Source organism: Molothrus ater, chromosome 12 (assembly GCF_012460135.2).
Source record: "Molothrus ater isolate BHLD 08-10-18 breed brown headed cowbird chromosome 12, BPBGC_Mater_1.1, whole genome shotgun sequence".
In the NCBI taxonomy this organism is placed as follows: domain Eukaryota; kingdom Metazoa; phylum Chordata; class Aves; order Passeriformes; family Icteridae; genus Molothrus; species Molothrus ater.
Window position 1 is genome coordinate 14910251 of NC_050489.2, and position 14158 is coordinate 14924408.

The 14158-nt window shown below is 61.4% G+C and overlaps 2 protein-coding genes across 2 annotated transcripts; both read left to right on the top strand.

Moving 5' to 3' along the window:
- Positions 1–314: 314 nt before the first annotated feature.
- On the top strand, positions 315–4764 carry USB1 (U6 snRNA biogenesis phosphodiesterase 1). Its single transcript, XM_036390595.2, has 7 exons — positions 315–454; positions 558–709; positions 854–1037; positions 1530–1583; positions 2608–2713; positions 3354–3437; positions 3719–4764. Exons 1-7 carry the CDS (start codon positions 351–353, stop codon positions 3821–3823), a joined length of 789 nt encoding a protein of 262 aa, XP_036246488.1. The 5' UTR covers positions 315–350; the 3' UTR covers positions 3824–4764.
- A 1610-nt stretch (positions 4765–6374) lies between these two features.
- On the top strand, positions 6375–11424 carry MMP15 (matrix metallopeptidase 15). Its single transcript, XM_036390212.2, has 10 exons — positions 6375–6501; positions 7549–7697; positions 7946–8068; positions 8172–8479; positions 8711–8872; positions 8994–9217; positions 9346–9484; positions 9726–9876; positions 9965–10080; positions 10333–11424. Exons 1-10 carry the CDS (start codon positions 6394–6396, stop codon positions 10767–10769), a joined length of 1917 nt encoding a protein of 638 aa, XP_036246105.1. The 5' UTR covers positions 6375–6393; the 3' UTR covers positions 10770–11424.
- The last annotated feature ends 2734 nt before the right edge of the window (positions 11425–14158 follow it).

Genomic DNA, 14158 nt, shown 5'->3' on the forward strand with positions numbered 1-14158 from the left:
CCGCCCGGGGCCGCCCCCGCCCCGGCGAGGCGCACACAAAGGGCGGCGGCGGCGGCCGGGCCGATCACCTACGGCGGGAGGAGGCCTCGCCGGCGGCAGGGCCGCGGCCTGCGCGCTGCGCCCGAGCCCCGCGCTGGCGTGGAGGCGGGAGCCGGGAGGGAGGAGGGGAGGGAGGGAAGGGAGCGAGCGGCGGGCGGGAGCGCAGCGGAGGGAGCGGAGCGGGCCGGGCCGGGGCGGCCGCGGCGGCGGCGGAGGAGGCGGGGCGGGCGCGGCGAGTGCTGCCCCCTGCCGGGCCGCGCCGGCAACTGCGCTGCCAGCGGGGCGCGGGCCGTGGCGGCGGGGCCGCGGCCATGAGCGCCGCGCTGGTGGGCTACAGCAGCTCCGAGGAGGAGCAGGAGCAGGAGCAGGAAGGGGGGTGCCGGGGCGGCGCCGCGCAGGGGCTCCCCGGGGCCAGGTGGGTGCGGTGGGGTGGCGGCGGCGGGAGCGCGCGGGAGGCGGCGGGAGCGCACGGCCTTCTTCCTCCTCTTCCTCGTTCTCACCCCGCTCCGGTCCCGCAGCGCCGGCCGCCCCCGCCTGCCCGTACCCGCCGGCCTGCCCGGAGACCCGGACCCGCAGGAGGCCGTGAGCGATGACAGCTCCCGGCACGGCGGCCGCGTGCGCGGCTTCCCCCACGAGCGGGGCAACTGGGCCACGCACGTCTACCTGCCCTGTAGGTACCGGCACCGCGACCGCGACCGCGAGCGGGATGGGACCGGGACCGGGACCGGGATGGGTCCGGGAGGATGGCGGGACGGACCCCAGCCCCTCGGTCCCGGCGGGGATGCGCGGCTCCTCTGACGGCGCTGCCCCGCAGACATTGCCCAGGAGGAGTTCCTGGAGCTGCTGGAGCTGCTGGTGTCCCACGCCCGCACCTTCGTGCCGTCGCTGGCTGCCATGGAGGAGTTCCACCTGAGCCTCTCGCAGTGCGTGGTGCTGCGCTACCACTGGATTGAGCCCTTCGTCCGCTCCCTCCGGGAGCGCCTGGCCGCCTTCCACAGGTGGGTTTGGCAGAGCCCCGGCAGAGCGCTCCTCACACCCCTCCCCTGCCCTCGGGACCCGTGTTTTGCCAGCATCCACGCCCTAAGGTGTCCCTGGCAGCTGGTGCTGGCAGGACATTAAAGCCCTGGGGATTTTTCCTCACTGCCTCAGGATCTGGCACCAGATGCATCAGGTTTTGGCTTTCCAGGATCAGGCCAGAGCTGTGCCATCCTCTAAACCATGGGTGGTTTTGTTGCTTACATGTGGCTCAGGCACTGGCTGAGCATCAGCTTCTTCAGAGCTTCTGTCACTGTGCAGGCTTTGGAGGGCTGGAAGTGGGAGGGAAATTAATTAATTTGAGCCCCAAGAGGTTCTGGTTGCACCAATTTGGTCCGATTGCAGCTTATATTTGCCTGTATCTTTCCATGGCTTGGTAACAATCCTGACCTCTCCTCATCTTCTCCTTTTTTATTTTTTTCCCTGCAGCTGAAATAGGATCTTTCTTATTTCAGGTTCTTCTGCGTGGCTGACCAAGTGAAGGTTTACACCAACCAGAACAAAACCAGGTGAGTGCACAGTGGAGCAGCCTGCCTGCCCCAGGAGAAGTCTGAGCAGGGCGCTGGGTGGATGGGAAGTGTCACCCTGCCTATCCCACAGTTGGGCTGCGTGACAACACAGTATGTGATCACCTCCAGATCATCTCCAGACATTTCACACCTTTCCCCAGCCATCTGTACAAAGTTTTGGCTTTGGCACTGATTCTCTGCAAGCTTTTGGTCTCATTAGCCAGCATACACAGCCTGGGGCGAGCAGAGTGGGACCACCTCTTTTGGCAGCAGTGCCAGTCATGAAATTGTAGTGCAGGTCTTCCAAGAGCTGGAGAGAAATAGCTGAGATGGTGCTAATTCTCCTGGGCATCAGCTCAGAAGCCTGATTCCAACTGAATGCAATTAAGTTTTTTTTGAATGTCAAAGCAATGGTGATTAAAATTGCAGAAAGTTGCTGAATCTGGTGGGAAAGGCAGCCCAAGATAGTCATGGGTAGGAAAAAGTGGATATGGAACCACTGGGTGACACTTGAATCTTCTGCTTTCCTCCTGGAGGGGAAGAATTGATGACTCTAAATGACTCTAGAAAGTGTCATCCCCACAGTCCTGGAGGAGGTGCTGACTTCTTTGTCACACCTCTCCAGCCTGGTACTTCCCATTCCCTGCTTCCTCTCACACTGTGAAACCTCTCCAGCAACTTCCACTTTTTTAATGCAGCTCCTGCGTGGGCACGGCACTCTGCTGAAATTCATCCAGTGCATCCTTTGCCTGGAAAACTGATTTTCATGTCCCAAAAGGTACTAGGCTAATCTAGTAAATCTACATGGTTTATCATCCAATCCTGCTTCTGCCTGCCACCACATCTTCTGTTTTTCTTCAGAATACAATCAGCATCCCTGGATGCTTAAACCTGGCATTCCTCAGATTTCCTTGTGTTAGGGAGTAAGGAACTTGCCCAGTAGGAATGAAGGGCTATGTATTCGTAGGGCTGTGCTTTCTGCAGCATGAAAGGGTGCTTGCAGTCTCTCCTTGCCTTTCTCTAGGACCTTTATTGGCTTGGAGGTCTCTGCTGGGCATTTCCAGCTGCTGGAGCTGGTCTCGGAGGTGGATGGCGTTCTAGAGGAATTTGACCTTCCCACATTCTACAAGGTGAGGCGTTCCTGCTTGCTCCCCTGCCAGTCTGGACATGCTGGCTGGTTCCCTGTTCACTCAAATAAACAGGAGCCAGTTGCAGTGGCTGCCCTGCTGTGCATGGAAACAGGGTTGTCCTAGGATAGAATGGGCACTGTGAGACTGAGGACAATCCTTGTGTCTTTGCCTTGGGCAGCTTTCTTGGGCATTAGTCCAGCCTTTTTGCTTAGTACTAGCTTTGGGAACAGGTTTGGGATTTTGAAGGGCCAGGGCCCAGTTTGTCTGTGCCTAGAGCTGAGCAAGGAGCTCATGTGGATTATTCAGCAGTGACCCATGTACCTGCTCCAAAACCAGTCCTGAGAGATTCTCCCACAGCTGCAGAGTTGAGCACAGGGAGGCTGGGAGCCAGGCAGCCTTGCCCACTGGAGTCCAAAGGGGCTGGGGTGGGAAGCCCAGGACTCCTCTTGCCTCCAGCACTGTCCATATCAGCTCTGCAGCTGTTGAGTTGGCAGAGGGGACTCCCAGCTTTGGGATCCTCCAGCCTCTGTGATCCCAGACAGGGCAGCAGCATCATGCCAGATGTCCCACTGTGGCTCTGTGCATTGAGCAAAGCCTCCTTTAGCCCTCACATTCTTATCCCTGTTTGTTTTGCCTTCAGGACCCATCGTTCCACATCAGCTTGGCCTGGTGCGTGGGGGACCTGGCTGGCAGGCTGGAAGGGCAGTGTCTGCAGGAGCTCCAGGTGTGTCCCCACAGACATGGGGTGGTGTGGAGAGCAGGGGGAGGGCAGAGCTGGACTCCAGCCACATCTCCCTGCCTGGGGTGCAGATCTTCAACTGAGCAGGACAAACTTCAGTGGGCTGAAAGATGAGAAGCTTTTGGGGGGAGCATGAGTTAAATGACCCTCCTGAGGCTTCCAGCTGCAAATGGCTTCACCTGTGACTTGCTTCAGACAGGGAGCTGCCAGCTCCATCCTCTGGCAGATCCACTCTCCTGGTACTGACTCCTGCCTCTGTTTTCCAGGACATTGTGGATGGGTTTGAGGAGTCAGCATTCCTGCTGCGTATCCAATGGGAGCAAATCCGCTGCAAGTCAGGGAACAAGTACTTCTCCTTCCCCTTGAGGTAGGGGTGGGTGGGGCTGTGCCTTTTGGAGCCCCGAAGAGCCTGACCCTGGAACAAGGGCTGCAGTCTGGCACAGCTCTGGGTGGCGTGGGCTCTCACGCACCTCCGCGCTCTTCTTGCCTGCTCAGCGTCTCTGCGGCATTGGTGGCCTCAAGTCAGGCCACTTCCAGTTTGAGCTGCTGCCTGAAGAAAAGTGTGCTTGTAGCAGATTTCATCCTCGCTGCTGGATGTGCTGCAGTCAGCACTGGTGGTTCCAGACATCCCACGGTCGCTAATTTTGCTGATTTAAAAAAAAAAAAAGAAAAAAGAAAAAAAAATTCTTCAAAAGCCATAGATGCCTTATGGGAAGGAGGAAGAAGGTAGCGTGGGAAGCTGCTACTAAAGGGAGAGTGTCTCACACAGTGGGAAGTAGCACTGCCAGATTGTTGGGAGGCTCTGGGCATGTTTTGAGTAGCAAGAGGGAAGGACATGGAGCTGGATCCTCTTCCCTGAGTGTTTTCCTACCGTAAGCCAGCTTGGACAAGCTCCTGAGTCATGTTGTGTCCCTCTCACACTGCTGCTGCCTCTGTAGGGACATTTCAGTGTCTGATCCTTTTGCCAAAGAACAAGAGCTTGCTGCCAGGTGTGGGTGAGCCCTGGAACAGACAGTGTCAGTGTTTGCCTGAGCTGGGAGGGCAGTGCCCACAGGTGAGTCAAGGGGTGGCGGCTCCTGCCCAGGCTCCACACTGTGTGATCAGCACCCCAGGTGGATGATGACCCAGGGGATCACGGGCTGGACATTGTCCCTTGGGAGAAACTCCTTTTTATGCTTTTGTCCCTGTGGGTTGGTCAGCTGCAACTTCTCAGGTAGTTGGAACAGGATGCTGATGTGATGCCCTGAATCTTTTATTCCATGTCTGTCCAGGACTTCTGAACAGTAAAAATCTGTTTCCTCATGTCATAAAATTGTGTCTGTGGTGTATTTCAGCCGTTTCCTTTTAGACACGCACAACTCCTGCAAAGCTTCACGTGAGACCACTTCTGTAAGTGCTCCTGTGAGCTCCATGCTGCCTGTCCTGGCACAGAGAGTGGCTTTGTCTGTGGGAGCATCTCCAGACAGTCGGGATTTGTGTCCCTGGGAGCATCGAAGCCAGTTGCCGCTGCCAGCAGCCTTTTGAAGTGCTTAACAAAAAACCTGTTAAGTCTTTAGCCAGTTAGTTTCCGGGATGGGGATCCGCAAGATAAGTTTCTTTTGGGGCAAAGAAAAACAAACAGAGATATATTTAGCCCCTGGGGACTTCAGTGAAACCGGTTTCTCCCAGGTTAATGCTCAACCACTGGCCCCAGCCGGGCCTGGCACTGCACCCGGTTGTGTAACACCGGGTGTCAGAGACCCCCGGGACAGGGCACGGTGGCTGTGGGGGCAAAGTCGGGGATGTGGCGGCTGCCGGCAGGGCCGGGTGCGGGGGTCTGTGCCCGGTGCGGGGTCTGTGCCCGGTGCGGGGTCTGTGCCCGGTTCGGGGGTCTCTGCCCGGTGCGGGGGTCTCTGCCCGGTTCGCGGGTCTGTGCCCGGTTCGGGGATCTGTGCCCGGTTCGGGGGTCTGTGCCCAGTGCGGGCGGTCTGTGCCCGGTGCGGGGTCTATGCCCGGTGCGGGGGTCTGTGCCCGGTTCGGGGGTCTCTGCCCGGTGCGGGGTCTCTGCCCGGTGCGGGGGTCTGTGCCCGGTTCGGGGGTTTCTGCCCGGTGCGGGGTCTATGCCCGGTTCGGGGGTCTCTGCCCGGTTCGGGGGTCTCTGCCCGGTGCGGGGGTCTGTGCCCGGTGCAGGGTCTCTGCCCGGTGCGGGGGTCTCTGCCCGGTGCGGGGGTCTGTGCCCGGTGCGGGGGTCTGTGCCCGGTGCAGGGTCTCTGCCCGGTGCGGGGGTCTGTGCCCGGTGCAGGGTCTATGCCCGGTGCGGGGGTCTGTGCTCGGTTCGGGGGTCTCTGCCCGGTGCGGGGGTCTGTGCCCGGTGCGGGGGTCTGTGCCCGGTGCGGGGGTCTGTGCTCGGTTCGGGGGTCTGTGCCCGGTGCAGGGTCTCTGCCCGGTGCGGGGTCTCTGCCCGGTGCGGGGTCTCTGCCCGGTTCGGGGGTCTCTGCCCGGTGCGGGGTCTCTCCCGCGGCCCCGCCGCACACACACGTGCGGGGGGGGGCGGCCCCGGCCCCGCCCCCCCCCACCGCCCCGCCCCCGCCCCGCCCCCGCCCCGCCCCGCCCCACCGCTCCCCGGCGCCGCCGCCGCCGCCGCCGCGCCCGCCTTCCGCCAGCCGCTCCGGTGCTCCCGGCGGCGGGCAGAGGGCGGCAGGGTTGCTGAGAGGAGCCGCGCCCCTCCGGTCGCCAATGTGCCTCGCTCCGCCGTGCTGACCTCACGCACAATAGGCGGGCCGGGAGGCGACGGGCCGCGCCTGGCAGCGCCTCCCATGCACCGTGCGCAGCCCCCCGCGGCGGCTCGGCCCCGGGCCATGAGGGCGGCGTAGCTCCGACACCGCCGCGCTCGGCCCGGCCCGGCCCGGCCCGGCCCGGCCCGGCGCGGCCGGGGGCAGCCGCGACCCGGCGGCGGCGCGGAATGGCAGTAGGGGGCGGCGCCCCCTGGCGGGCGGGCGGGCGCCTCCCGCCGCTCGTGGTGCTGCTGGTGCTGCTGGCGGGGGCGGCGGGCGAGGAGATCAACGCCGAGGTGAGGCACGGGCCCGGGGCTCCGCACCCCCGCACCGGCACCTGCGGGGCCGCCGCACCGCCGGCCGGGGCAGGTGCAGGCGGGGAACGGGGTGGTGGGGTGCAGGTCGCCGCCGGGGGTGGCGGGCGGCGGGTGCGGGGTGTGGGGAGGAAGCGCTTTGTGCCCGGCGGGGGAGGGGGTGAAAGGGCTTTTGATAAAGGCTCTGCTCCACCACCCTGCCGGGGAACGGGAGTGGGGGTAGAAGAATTTAATAGATTTAGTGTTTTTAGCAATTAAAATGTTAAGCCGTTTTTGGAAAAAAAAAAAAAGTGATAGGAAAAGAATTGGGGTAGGAAAAGGATTGGAGAACCTGGAGAAGACTTGGAAAAGGAAAAAGACTTGGAAGAGCAATAAGACTTGGAAAAGGAAAAAGAATTGGAAGGAATTTAGAAAAAAAAGCTTTAAAGATTAAAAGGAAACCCCCCCTAATTTGGAAAATATAAGTGAAAACTAGGAGGGAAAAAAAAAGTTACAAAAGAGTAATAATGAAGATAAAAATAAAATGCATTTAAAGCAGACAAGAGGAGGTGGAGGCTGGGGCAGGAAGGAAGAGCCCCGGCGCGCCCCAGCACCCTCCTGCCCCCCGCCCTGGGGCTGCAGCCCTGCAGGACAGAAGCTCCTTTGTGGGTGCAGGCCGGGGTGGGGGTCCCAGGCTTCACATCCCTCGGCAGCTCCCAGGGGACGCCTCCGGAGGAGGACAGGGACAGGCAGCCCGCAGGCAGCCTGGCCCCCTGCCAGCTGCCTGGTCCCTGGAGTCGGCCCATCCGGCAGCAGCCCCCCGAGATCCCCGGCTCCCTCACCTTGCAGGGCAGGGCAGGGACCCCGTGCCCTGCTGCCGCAGCGCTGCCTGCTCGAGAGTGGCATTTGCCACTGGCAGCTGGCACTGACCGCCCTGTGAAGGGACGTGGGGCTGGGGTGCAGGCAGGCGGGGGCAGATCCTTCCCCAGCGGGCGTTGGGGAGCTCCAGGGCTGCTCGGTGCCGGGCTGACGCGTGGCTCTCCCGGCCAGGCATGGCTGCGGCTCTACGGGTACCTGCCGCAGCCCAGCCGCCGCATGTCCACCATGCGCTCGGCCCAGACCTTCTCCGCTGCGCTCGCCGAGATGCAGAAGTTCTACGGCATCACCGTCACCGGCGTCCTGGACGAGGAGACCAAGGCGTGAGTTTCTTTATTGTCCCCTTGCTCAAGCAGATGGCAGCTCCACTCTCGGGCTTTGTGGTTTTCTCTGACAGCCTCGGGGCTCTACTGGCACCTGGAAGAGTGGGTGCTGTCCCCCTTGTGCTTCTCCCCTTTTGGGGGCTGCACCTCTGCAGCCAGGATAGTGTCCCTGCTGTCTGTGGGTGCTGTAACCCCGCAGGGATGTTGGCTGTGGTGGGCTGAGCCCTGGCTCGGTGTCCTCCTGGCAGGTGGATGAAACGTCCCCGCTGTGGGGTCCCGGATCAGTTTGGAGCACGGATGAAGTCCAACATGCGTCGGAAGCGGTACGCGCTGACAGGGCGGCGCTGGAGCCAGAGCCACCTCACCTTCAGGTACCCAGCACTGCCAGGGATTCCCTCCCCCAGGCCCATGGTGACCCATAGATCCCCTCAGAGTGCTGCTCCAGGCCTTCCCTAGTGAATTCTGTATCCCCAGCATCCAAAACTACACGGAGAAGCTGGGTCGGTACCACTCCCACGAGGCTGTCCGACGAGCTTTCCGCGTGTGGGAGCAAGCCACGCCGCTGGTTTTCCGGGAGGTGGCCTACGAGGACATCCGGCAGAAGAGGAAGAAGGAGGCTGACATCATGGTGCTCTTTGCCTCTGGATTCCATGGAGACAGCTCTCCCTTTGATGGCCTTGGGGGATTTTTGGCTCATGCCTATTTTCCCGGCCCTGGCATGGGGGGAGACACGCATTTCGACTTGGATGAGCCCTGGACGCTGGAGAATGCAGATGTGTCTGGTGAGTTGAGGGCCAAGGAGGTTGTAAAGGTGACCAGAGGAGCCTGGTGGCCACTGTGGGTGGAGGGGGGAGCTGTGCTGGTGTGAACAGGACTGGCAGGGAGAGCAGGTCCACCATGGGTATGCAGGCCGATCCCACTAGAGCACCCCTGTTGCTGGATGCTGGGTCCAGGAGTCTGCCTCATGTGTCATGTTCTCCACCCCCTCTTGCTGATGGTGCCTCTCCATGCAGGGAACAACCTTTTCCTGGTGGCTGTGCACGAGCTGGGGCACTCGCTGGGCTTGGAGCACTCCAGCAACCCCAGTGCAATCATGGCACCCTTCTACCAGTGGATGGACACAGAGAACTTCCAGCTGCCTGAGGATGACCTCAAGGGCATCCAGCAGCTCTACGGTGAGGAGTTGGTTGGAGGATCATGCCAGAGGTGGGATTTTGGGCATGTGTGTAGGGAAACTGAGGTACAGGTGTTGCTGTTCTGCATCATCACATCCTTTCTCTCACCTGCCCGATCCAGGTACCGCAGATGGGCACCCTCAGCCCACCAAGCCTTTGCCCACCGTGACACCCCGGAGACCTGGCAGGCCTGACCAGAGACCCCCTAAACCTCCCCCTCCGGGGAAACCAGAGCGCCCACCCAAACCTGGCAGCCCAGACCGACCTGACCAGTACGGCCCCGACATCTGCGATGGGGACTTCGACACCGTGGCGGTGCTGCGTGGGGAGATGTTTGTATTCAAGGTACCTGCCAGGACCCACTCCTGCCCCTTCCTTGGGGATGTAGTGGGTCTGTGGGTGGGAGGACCCCTCAGCAAGGTGACTGTGTCCCTGTGTCCTCCCCATCCTCTGCCAACCCCGTTTCTTTCCAGGGCCGGTGGTTCTGGAGGGTCCGGCACAACCGGGTGCTGGACAATTACCCCATGCCCATTGGACACTTCTGGCGGGGCCTCCCTGGGGACATTGATGCTGCCTACGAGAGGCATGACGGGAGGTTCGTCTTCTTTAAAGGTGAGCAGGAAAGCTGGATGGGAGGGCTGAGGTGGAAGCGAGACCCCAGTGTCTCCCACAAAGCTGTTGAGAGCTGGTTGGCTTCATCTCATCCTGACCCACCTCCCCAGCCACAGCTGCTCTGTGATCCCAAGGAGTCAGGAGGGCCACAGGCATTACCACTATCCCTATCCATTTGTGCACCTGCTACAGCAGCTGGGCAGGACCTTCTCATCCCCTTCTCCAACTCTTTTCCCTCTAGGTGACCGGTACTGGCTCTTCCGAGAAGCCAACCTGGAGCCTGGGTACCCACAGCCCCTGGTCACCTACGGGCAGGGCATCCCCTACGACAGCATTGACACGGCCGTCTGGTGGGAACCCACGGGACACACCTTCTTCTTCCGTGGGGACAGGTGAGTGTCTGTGGGGTTCTGTCAGGGGGGAGAATGTTGGGCAGTGGGACCCCTGTGCTTGTCACTTACCCCCCACCTCCCTCCCCAGATACTGGCGCTTCAATGAGGACACACGCTCGGTGGACCCTGGGTACCCAAAGCCCATCTCTGTCTGGGTGGGCATCCCTCCCTCGCCCAAGGGAGCCTTCCTCAGCCCGGACGCCTGTAAGTAGAGGAGGGGTGGGGGGTGGTGGTAGTGGGGGTCTTGGAGATGAGATTGTCCCTCTGATAGCCTGGCCACATGGGATGGACTTGGGGACAGTGTGTGGGAGTCAGCAGTGAATCCCCTTCTGAGGGGTTTCACCAGTCTTGGGAGTAAAACCTGCTGTCTTGGGCATCTGCAGGGGTGGCAGGTGGTGGTTCTGCAGTGTCCTGTGCCCACCCACTTACCCCTTGTCTCCATCTTCTGTCCCCCAGCCTCCACCTACTTCTACAGAGGCACAAAGTACTGGAAGTTCGACAATGAGCGTCTCAAGACAGAGCCAGGCTATCCCAAATCCATCCTACGGGACTTCATGGGCTGTCACACGGAGCTGGTCCCAGACCCCAATCCCCGCTGGCCCGATGTGGACCGACCCCCCTTCAACCCTGATGGGGATGGGGGGACTGAAGGTGAGGAGGAGGAAGAGGAAGATGAGGATTACAACGAGGGAGATGGCCAGCCAGGCAGGGACGTGGACGTGGTGGTGCAGATCGATGAGTACACACGCACCATGAGCGTGGTCATGGTGCTGGTGCTGCTGGTGCTGCTGCTCTGCATCCTGGGCCTCATCTACGTCATCGTCCAGATGCAGAGGAAGGGCGCCCCCCGAATGCTCCTGTACTGCAAGCGCTCCTTGCAGGAGTGGGTCTGACCCTGGCTCCCTCCCCCAGCCGCCCCCACCACCATGGTGCTAAGATGGACCTGACACCCCCTCCCCCTGACCCTCACCACGGCCTCGGCCCCTCTACCCCATTGTTGCTTGATGGCTCCAGCCTCAGAAAAGGGGGGATGCCCAACCCCCCCAGCCCCTCCAGAGCAGCCGGGCTGGGACCGGGGATGGTCATGGGGGGGCTGGAGGGCATCCAGGCCCTGCCTGCTCCCCAGTGCCTGTGCCTCCCCCTAGCTGTGACCCTCAGGCTGCCACCCATCACGTGCCTGCATCTGCCATGGGTCCCTGCAGGGTCCCTTCCTCCTGGGTGAGCCCGCTGCAGCTCGGGTGGTGAGTGGGCTGGGGGCTGCTCCCCAGTGCTCCAGGCTGGCAGGTCTCAGCCTCTGGCACCTACAGTGGTAGGGAAGGGAGGGCTGAGCTCATGGCTGTGTTTCCTGTTGAACCATGGGGATACAGGGATGTAGTGCCTAAAGACAGTGTGAGCTTGGAGATGCCACCTCTGCAGCCCTGCTGGGGCTCAGCTCAGTCCGGGCCCTGCTGCTGCCACTGTGGGATGAAGCCCTGGGGCACGTACCCTGTGAGCAGGGCAGTGGGCACAGCCACCTTGTATGTCCATTAAACGGGTCGGGTGTGTGGAGAGCTGTGGTGCCATTGCCCTTCCTGCTGCGGGGGTGCCCTGGGAGGGACTGGGCAAATTTTGTGGTAACGGGGCTTGTCTGGGGGGTCACCCTGCATGGCACCCCCAGGGGACTGAGTGCCATGCCAGGGGATGCAGGGAAGGGGCCAGCATGGCCAGTGATGTCCCTGCAGCAGTCCCTGCCCTGGGGCTGCCACTTGAGGGGGGTCAGCTAAAGCAGCCCCCCCACCCCCACCAGTGGACAGAGCAGCCTTTCAGCAGCTCCCACGGCAGTGACAAGGGCTGGGAACACAGGGTGCCTTGTTCTCCCCCAGCCAGCGCTGCTCTTCAGCCCTGGGCAGCCACCTCCCTTCCCCATGCAGGGGCCGGGAGCAGCTGGGGGACCCTCCTGGAGCCGCTTCACAGCGTGCTCCAGCTCCCTGTCCCCACGCAGCCCTGCTGAGTTTCCTGGGGGGAAGGGGTGGCCATATCCTGTCTCACCACTGCTGTCCCAGCAGAGGAAGGCAAGAGGAGTCACGACTGCTGCAGAGATCAGAGAAATAATCATGGGAGTGGGAAAGATTAGACTCCAGGGGTAGGAAACTGGCTTTATCCGGGGAAAAATGTTGCTCAGACATTAATGGGAAGAAAAACCAAACCACAGAAGCTGGTGATGTGATGATCACAGGGGTGGCAGCTGGAGCCAGGTTTGTTCTGCAGGTGCAGCCTTGGGGTGGGCAGCAGAGGCCCAGCACCATTGCTGCCCTGGTGGGGAGGCTGGTTGGGCTGTGCTGGGCAAGGGGGTTGTGTGAACCTGGCCCATCCCTGTGGGGATGACCCTGTGGAACTGGGGTGGGAATTGATTCCAGTCAGCATCTTTGCTTCCTCCAGCCTCCCTTGCAGCAGGACCAGGGCCAGCACCTGTGCCAGCACCTGTGCCCTGCCTCTCTGCCCTGGGCATCTCTGTCTTGGTGCACTCCTGCCCTGCTCCCCTTGCCCTGGTGCTCCAGCTGCTCCTTTGCCCTCATCCCCTCCTGCCAGCCCGGGTGGGTGGATGGGAGGGTTCCCCCAGTTCATGGATGAGGATATGAAGACTTTGTGCTTCCCCCATCCTTCCCCCTCCCCAGGGCCCAGGGCTGCTGGCTCAGTTCCCGACTGCTACAACCACTTCCCAGCACTGAATTACCCTGGGCTACCCAGCTACTCATCAGCCACTAATTACTGTAAAAGGGAAGGATGGATGCTGGCTCTCACCCCATTTTTCTGGTGCTGGGGGGGAACCCTGTGGCCTGAGTCACCATCCCCTGCCCCAGCCTCCATCCCTACCCACACTGGGCAGCGATTTCCAGCCATGAGCTGATTCCCTGGAAAACACGTTTGGCTCAGACTCAGCACGTCACTGCAGCCAAGTGAGAAGTCAAAATCAGGAACAGAAAACCCCTGAGGAATTGGGGGGAGTGGGTGGAAAAAGATCTCCAAGTGGCTCAGGGCTGTTGTATTCCATCAGCCAAGCCTTGCTGGGTCACATTCCTTGGCTTTTAACTTCTTTCAGTTCGGTTTTTACCATTTTGCTCAGATTTGTGCTCGTGTTGGTCTTCCCCAGAGCTGAAGGAGGACCCACAGCTCTGCCGAGCTGGGAGCCCTGCCATGGGGCAGCCTGACACTCCAGCCTGTGCTGAACCGGGGCCAGAGAGGCACCAGGAGCTGCCAAAAGCCATGAACCTGGCCAAAAGGCGAGGCAGGAGGAAAGCACGGCTGGGATTCACTCTCTCCACCCCTGCAGAGACTGCTCCAGAGGCCAGTGCAGATGCATTTCCCACGGCAGATGCATTTCCCACACTGGATGCTCTTCTGTGGCAGATGCATTTCCAACAACAGCTGCATTTCCCACGGCAGCCCTCTCTCCTGGGGGTACAGAGGTGTTTCCCTTCTCTCCTGGGGGTACAGAGGGTTCGACGGGGTGCAGGGCTGGGACACCAAAGCCTGGTACCTGGAAAGACGCCTGGCTTGCAGGGAAAGGCAGAGCTGGACAAGGGTGCACAGGGCCAGCTGCTTATGGCATCCCTTCCATGGCAGGGGAGGAGCCTCCTTGCTGATTCACAGTGGGACAGGAGCTGGGAACAATTCCCCAGCGGGAATTAGGGATGCTGGGAGCAGAGGCCCAGGCCACCACGCTTGGTGAGCTGGGACACCACTTCCCACCCCCGCCTGCTTTTCCCCGGATGCTGCAGCAGAGCTGGTGCCAGGAGCCCGGGGCCATCTGGAAACGCTCATGGACAGCAGTGAGGGACCTGCTGCAGATAAAGCCCAGCATTTCAGCGGCGCCCAGGCTCTGCCGGAGGCCCCTGCACCGCTCTGCACGCCCACAGTGAGGTCAGCTCACCTCTGGCCAGCCGTGGGTGTGAGCCCAGGAGGGCAGCAGGCACCTGCTCTAAGGACAGGGCTGTTGGGAGCATGGGGAGCGCGAGCCTGGCTGAGCCTGGCTCTGGCAGGCACCGGGCTGCCCTGCCAGGATCCACTGCCAGGGAGCCTGGCAGCTCCCTGCTTCCCAAAAATAGGTTGGAGAGCCTGACCTGGAAAAGACCCTGGGAGCTCAGAGTCCTCCAGGCTCTGCTGTGCTGGGGTGGGCATGAGGGGGAGACCAGGGCTGGCAGGGGCTCTCTGCCCTTCTGGCAGCATCTCAGGAGAATCCTCCTCTTCCTCTGCAAGCCAGGGCACGAGCCCCTGTTCAGTGCTGAGGAAAGGACCCGGAAAA

Bases quoted from the DNA above. Each gene is read 5' to 3' on its own strand.
- MMP15 (XM_036390212.2), top strand. From the start codon at position 6,394: ATGGCAGTAGGGGGCGGCGCCCCCTGGCGGGCGGGCGGGCGCCTCCCG. The intron at 8,069-8,171 runs GTACCCAGCACT...CTGTATCCCCAG, and splicing joins CAGAGCCACCTCACCTTCAG to CATCCAAAACTACACGGAGA. The intron at 9,485-9,725 runs GTGAGCAGGAAA...TTTTCCCTCTAG, and splicing joins GAGGTTCGTCTTCTTTAAAG to GTGACCGGTACTGGCTCTTC.
- USB1 (XM_036390595.2), top strand. From the start codon at position 351: ATGAGCGCCGCGCTGGTGGGCTACAGCAGCTCCGAGGAGGAGCAGGAG. The intron at 710-853 runs GTAGGTACCGGC...GCTGCCCCGCAG, and splicing joins CACGCACGTCTACCTGCCCT to ACATTGCCCAGGAGGAGTTC. The intron at 1,584-2,607 runs GTGAGTGCACAG...GCCTTTCTCTAG, and splicing joins ACCAACCAGAACAAAACCAG to GACCTTTATTGGCTTGGAGG.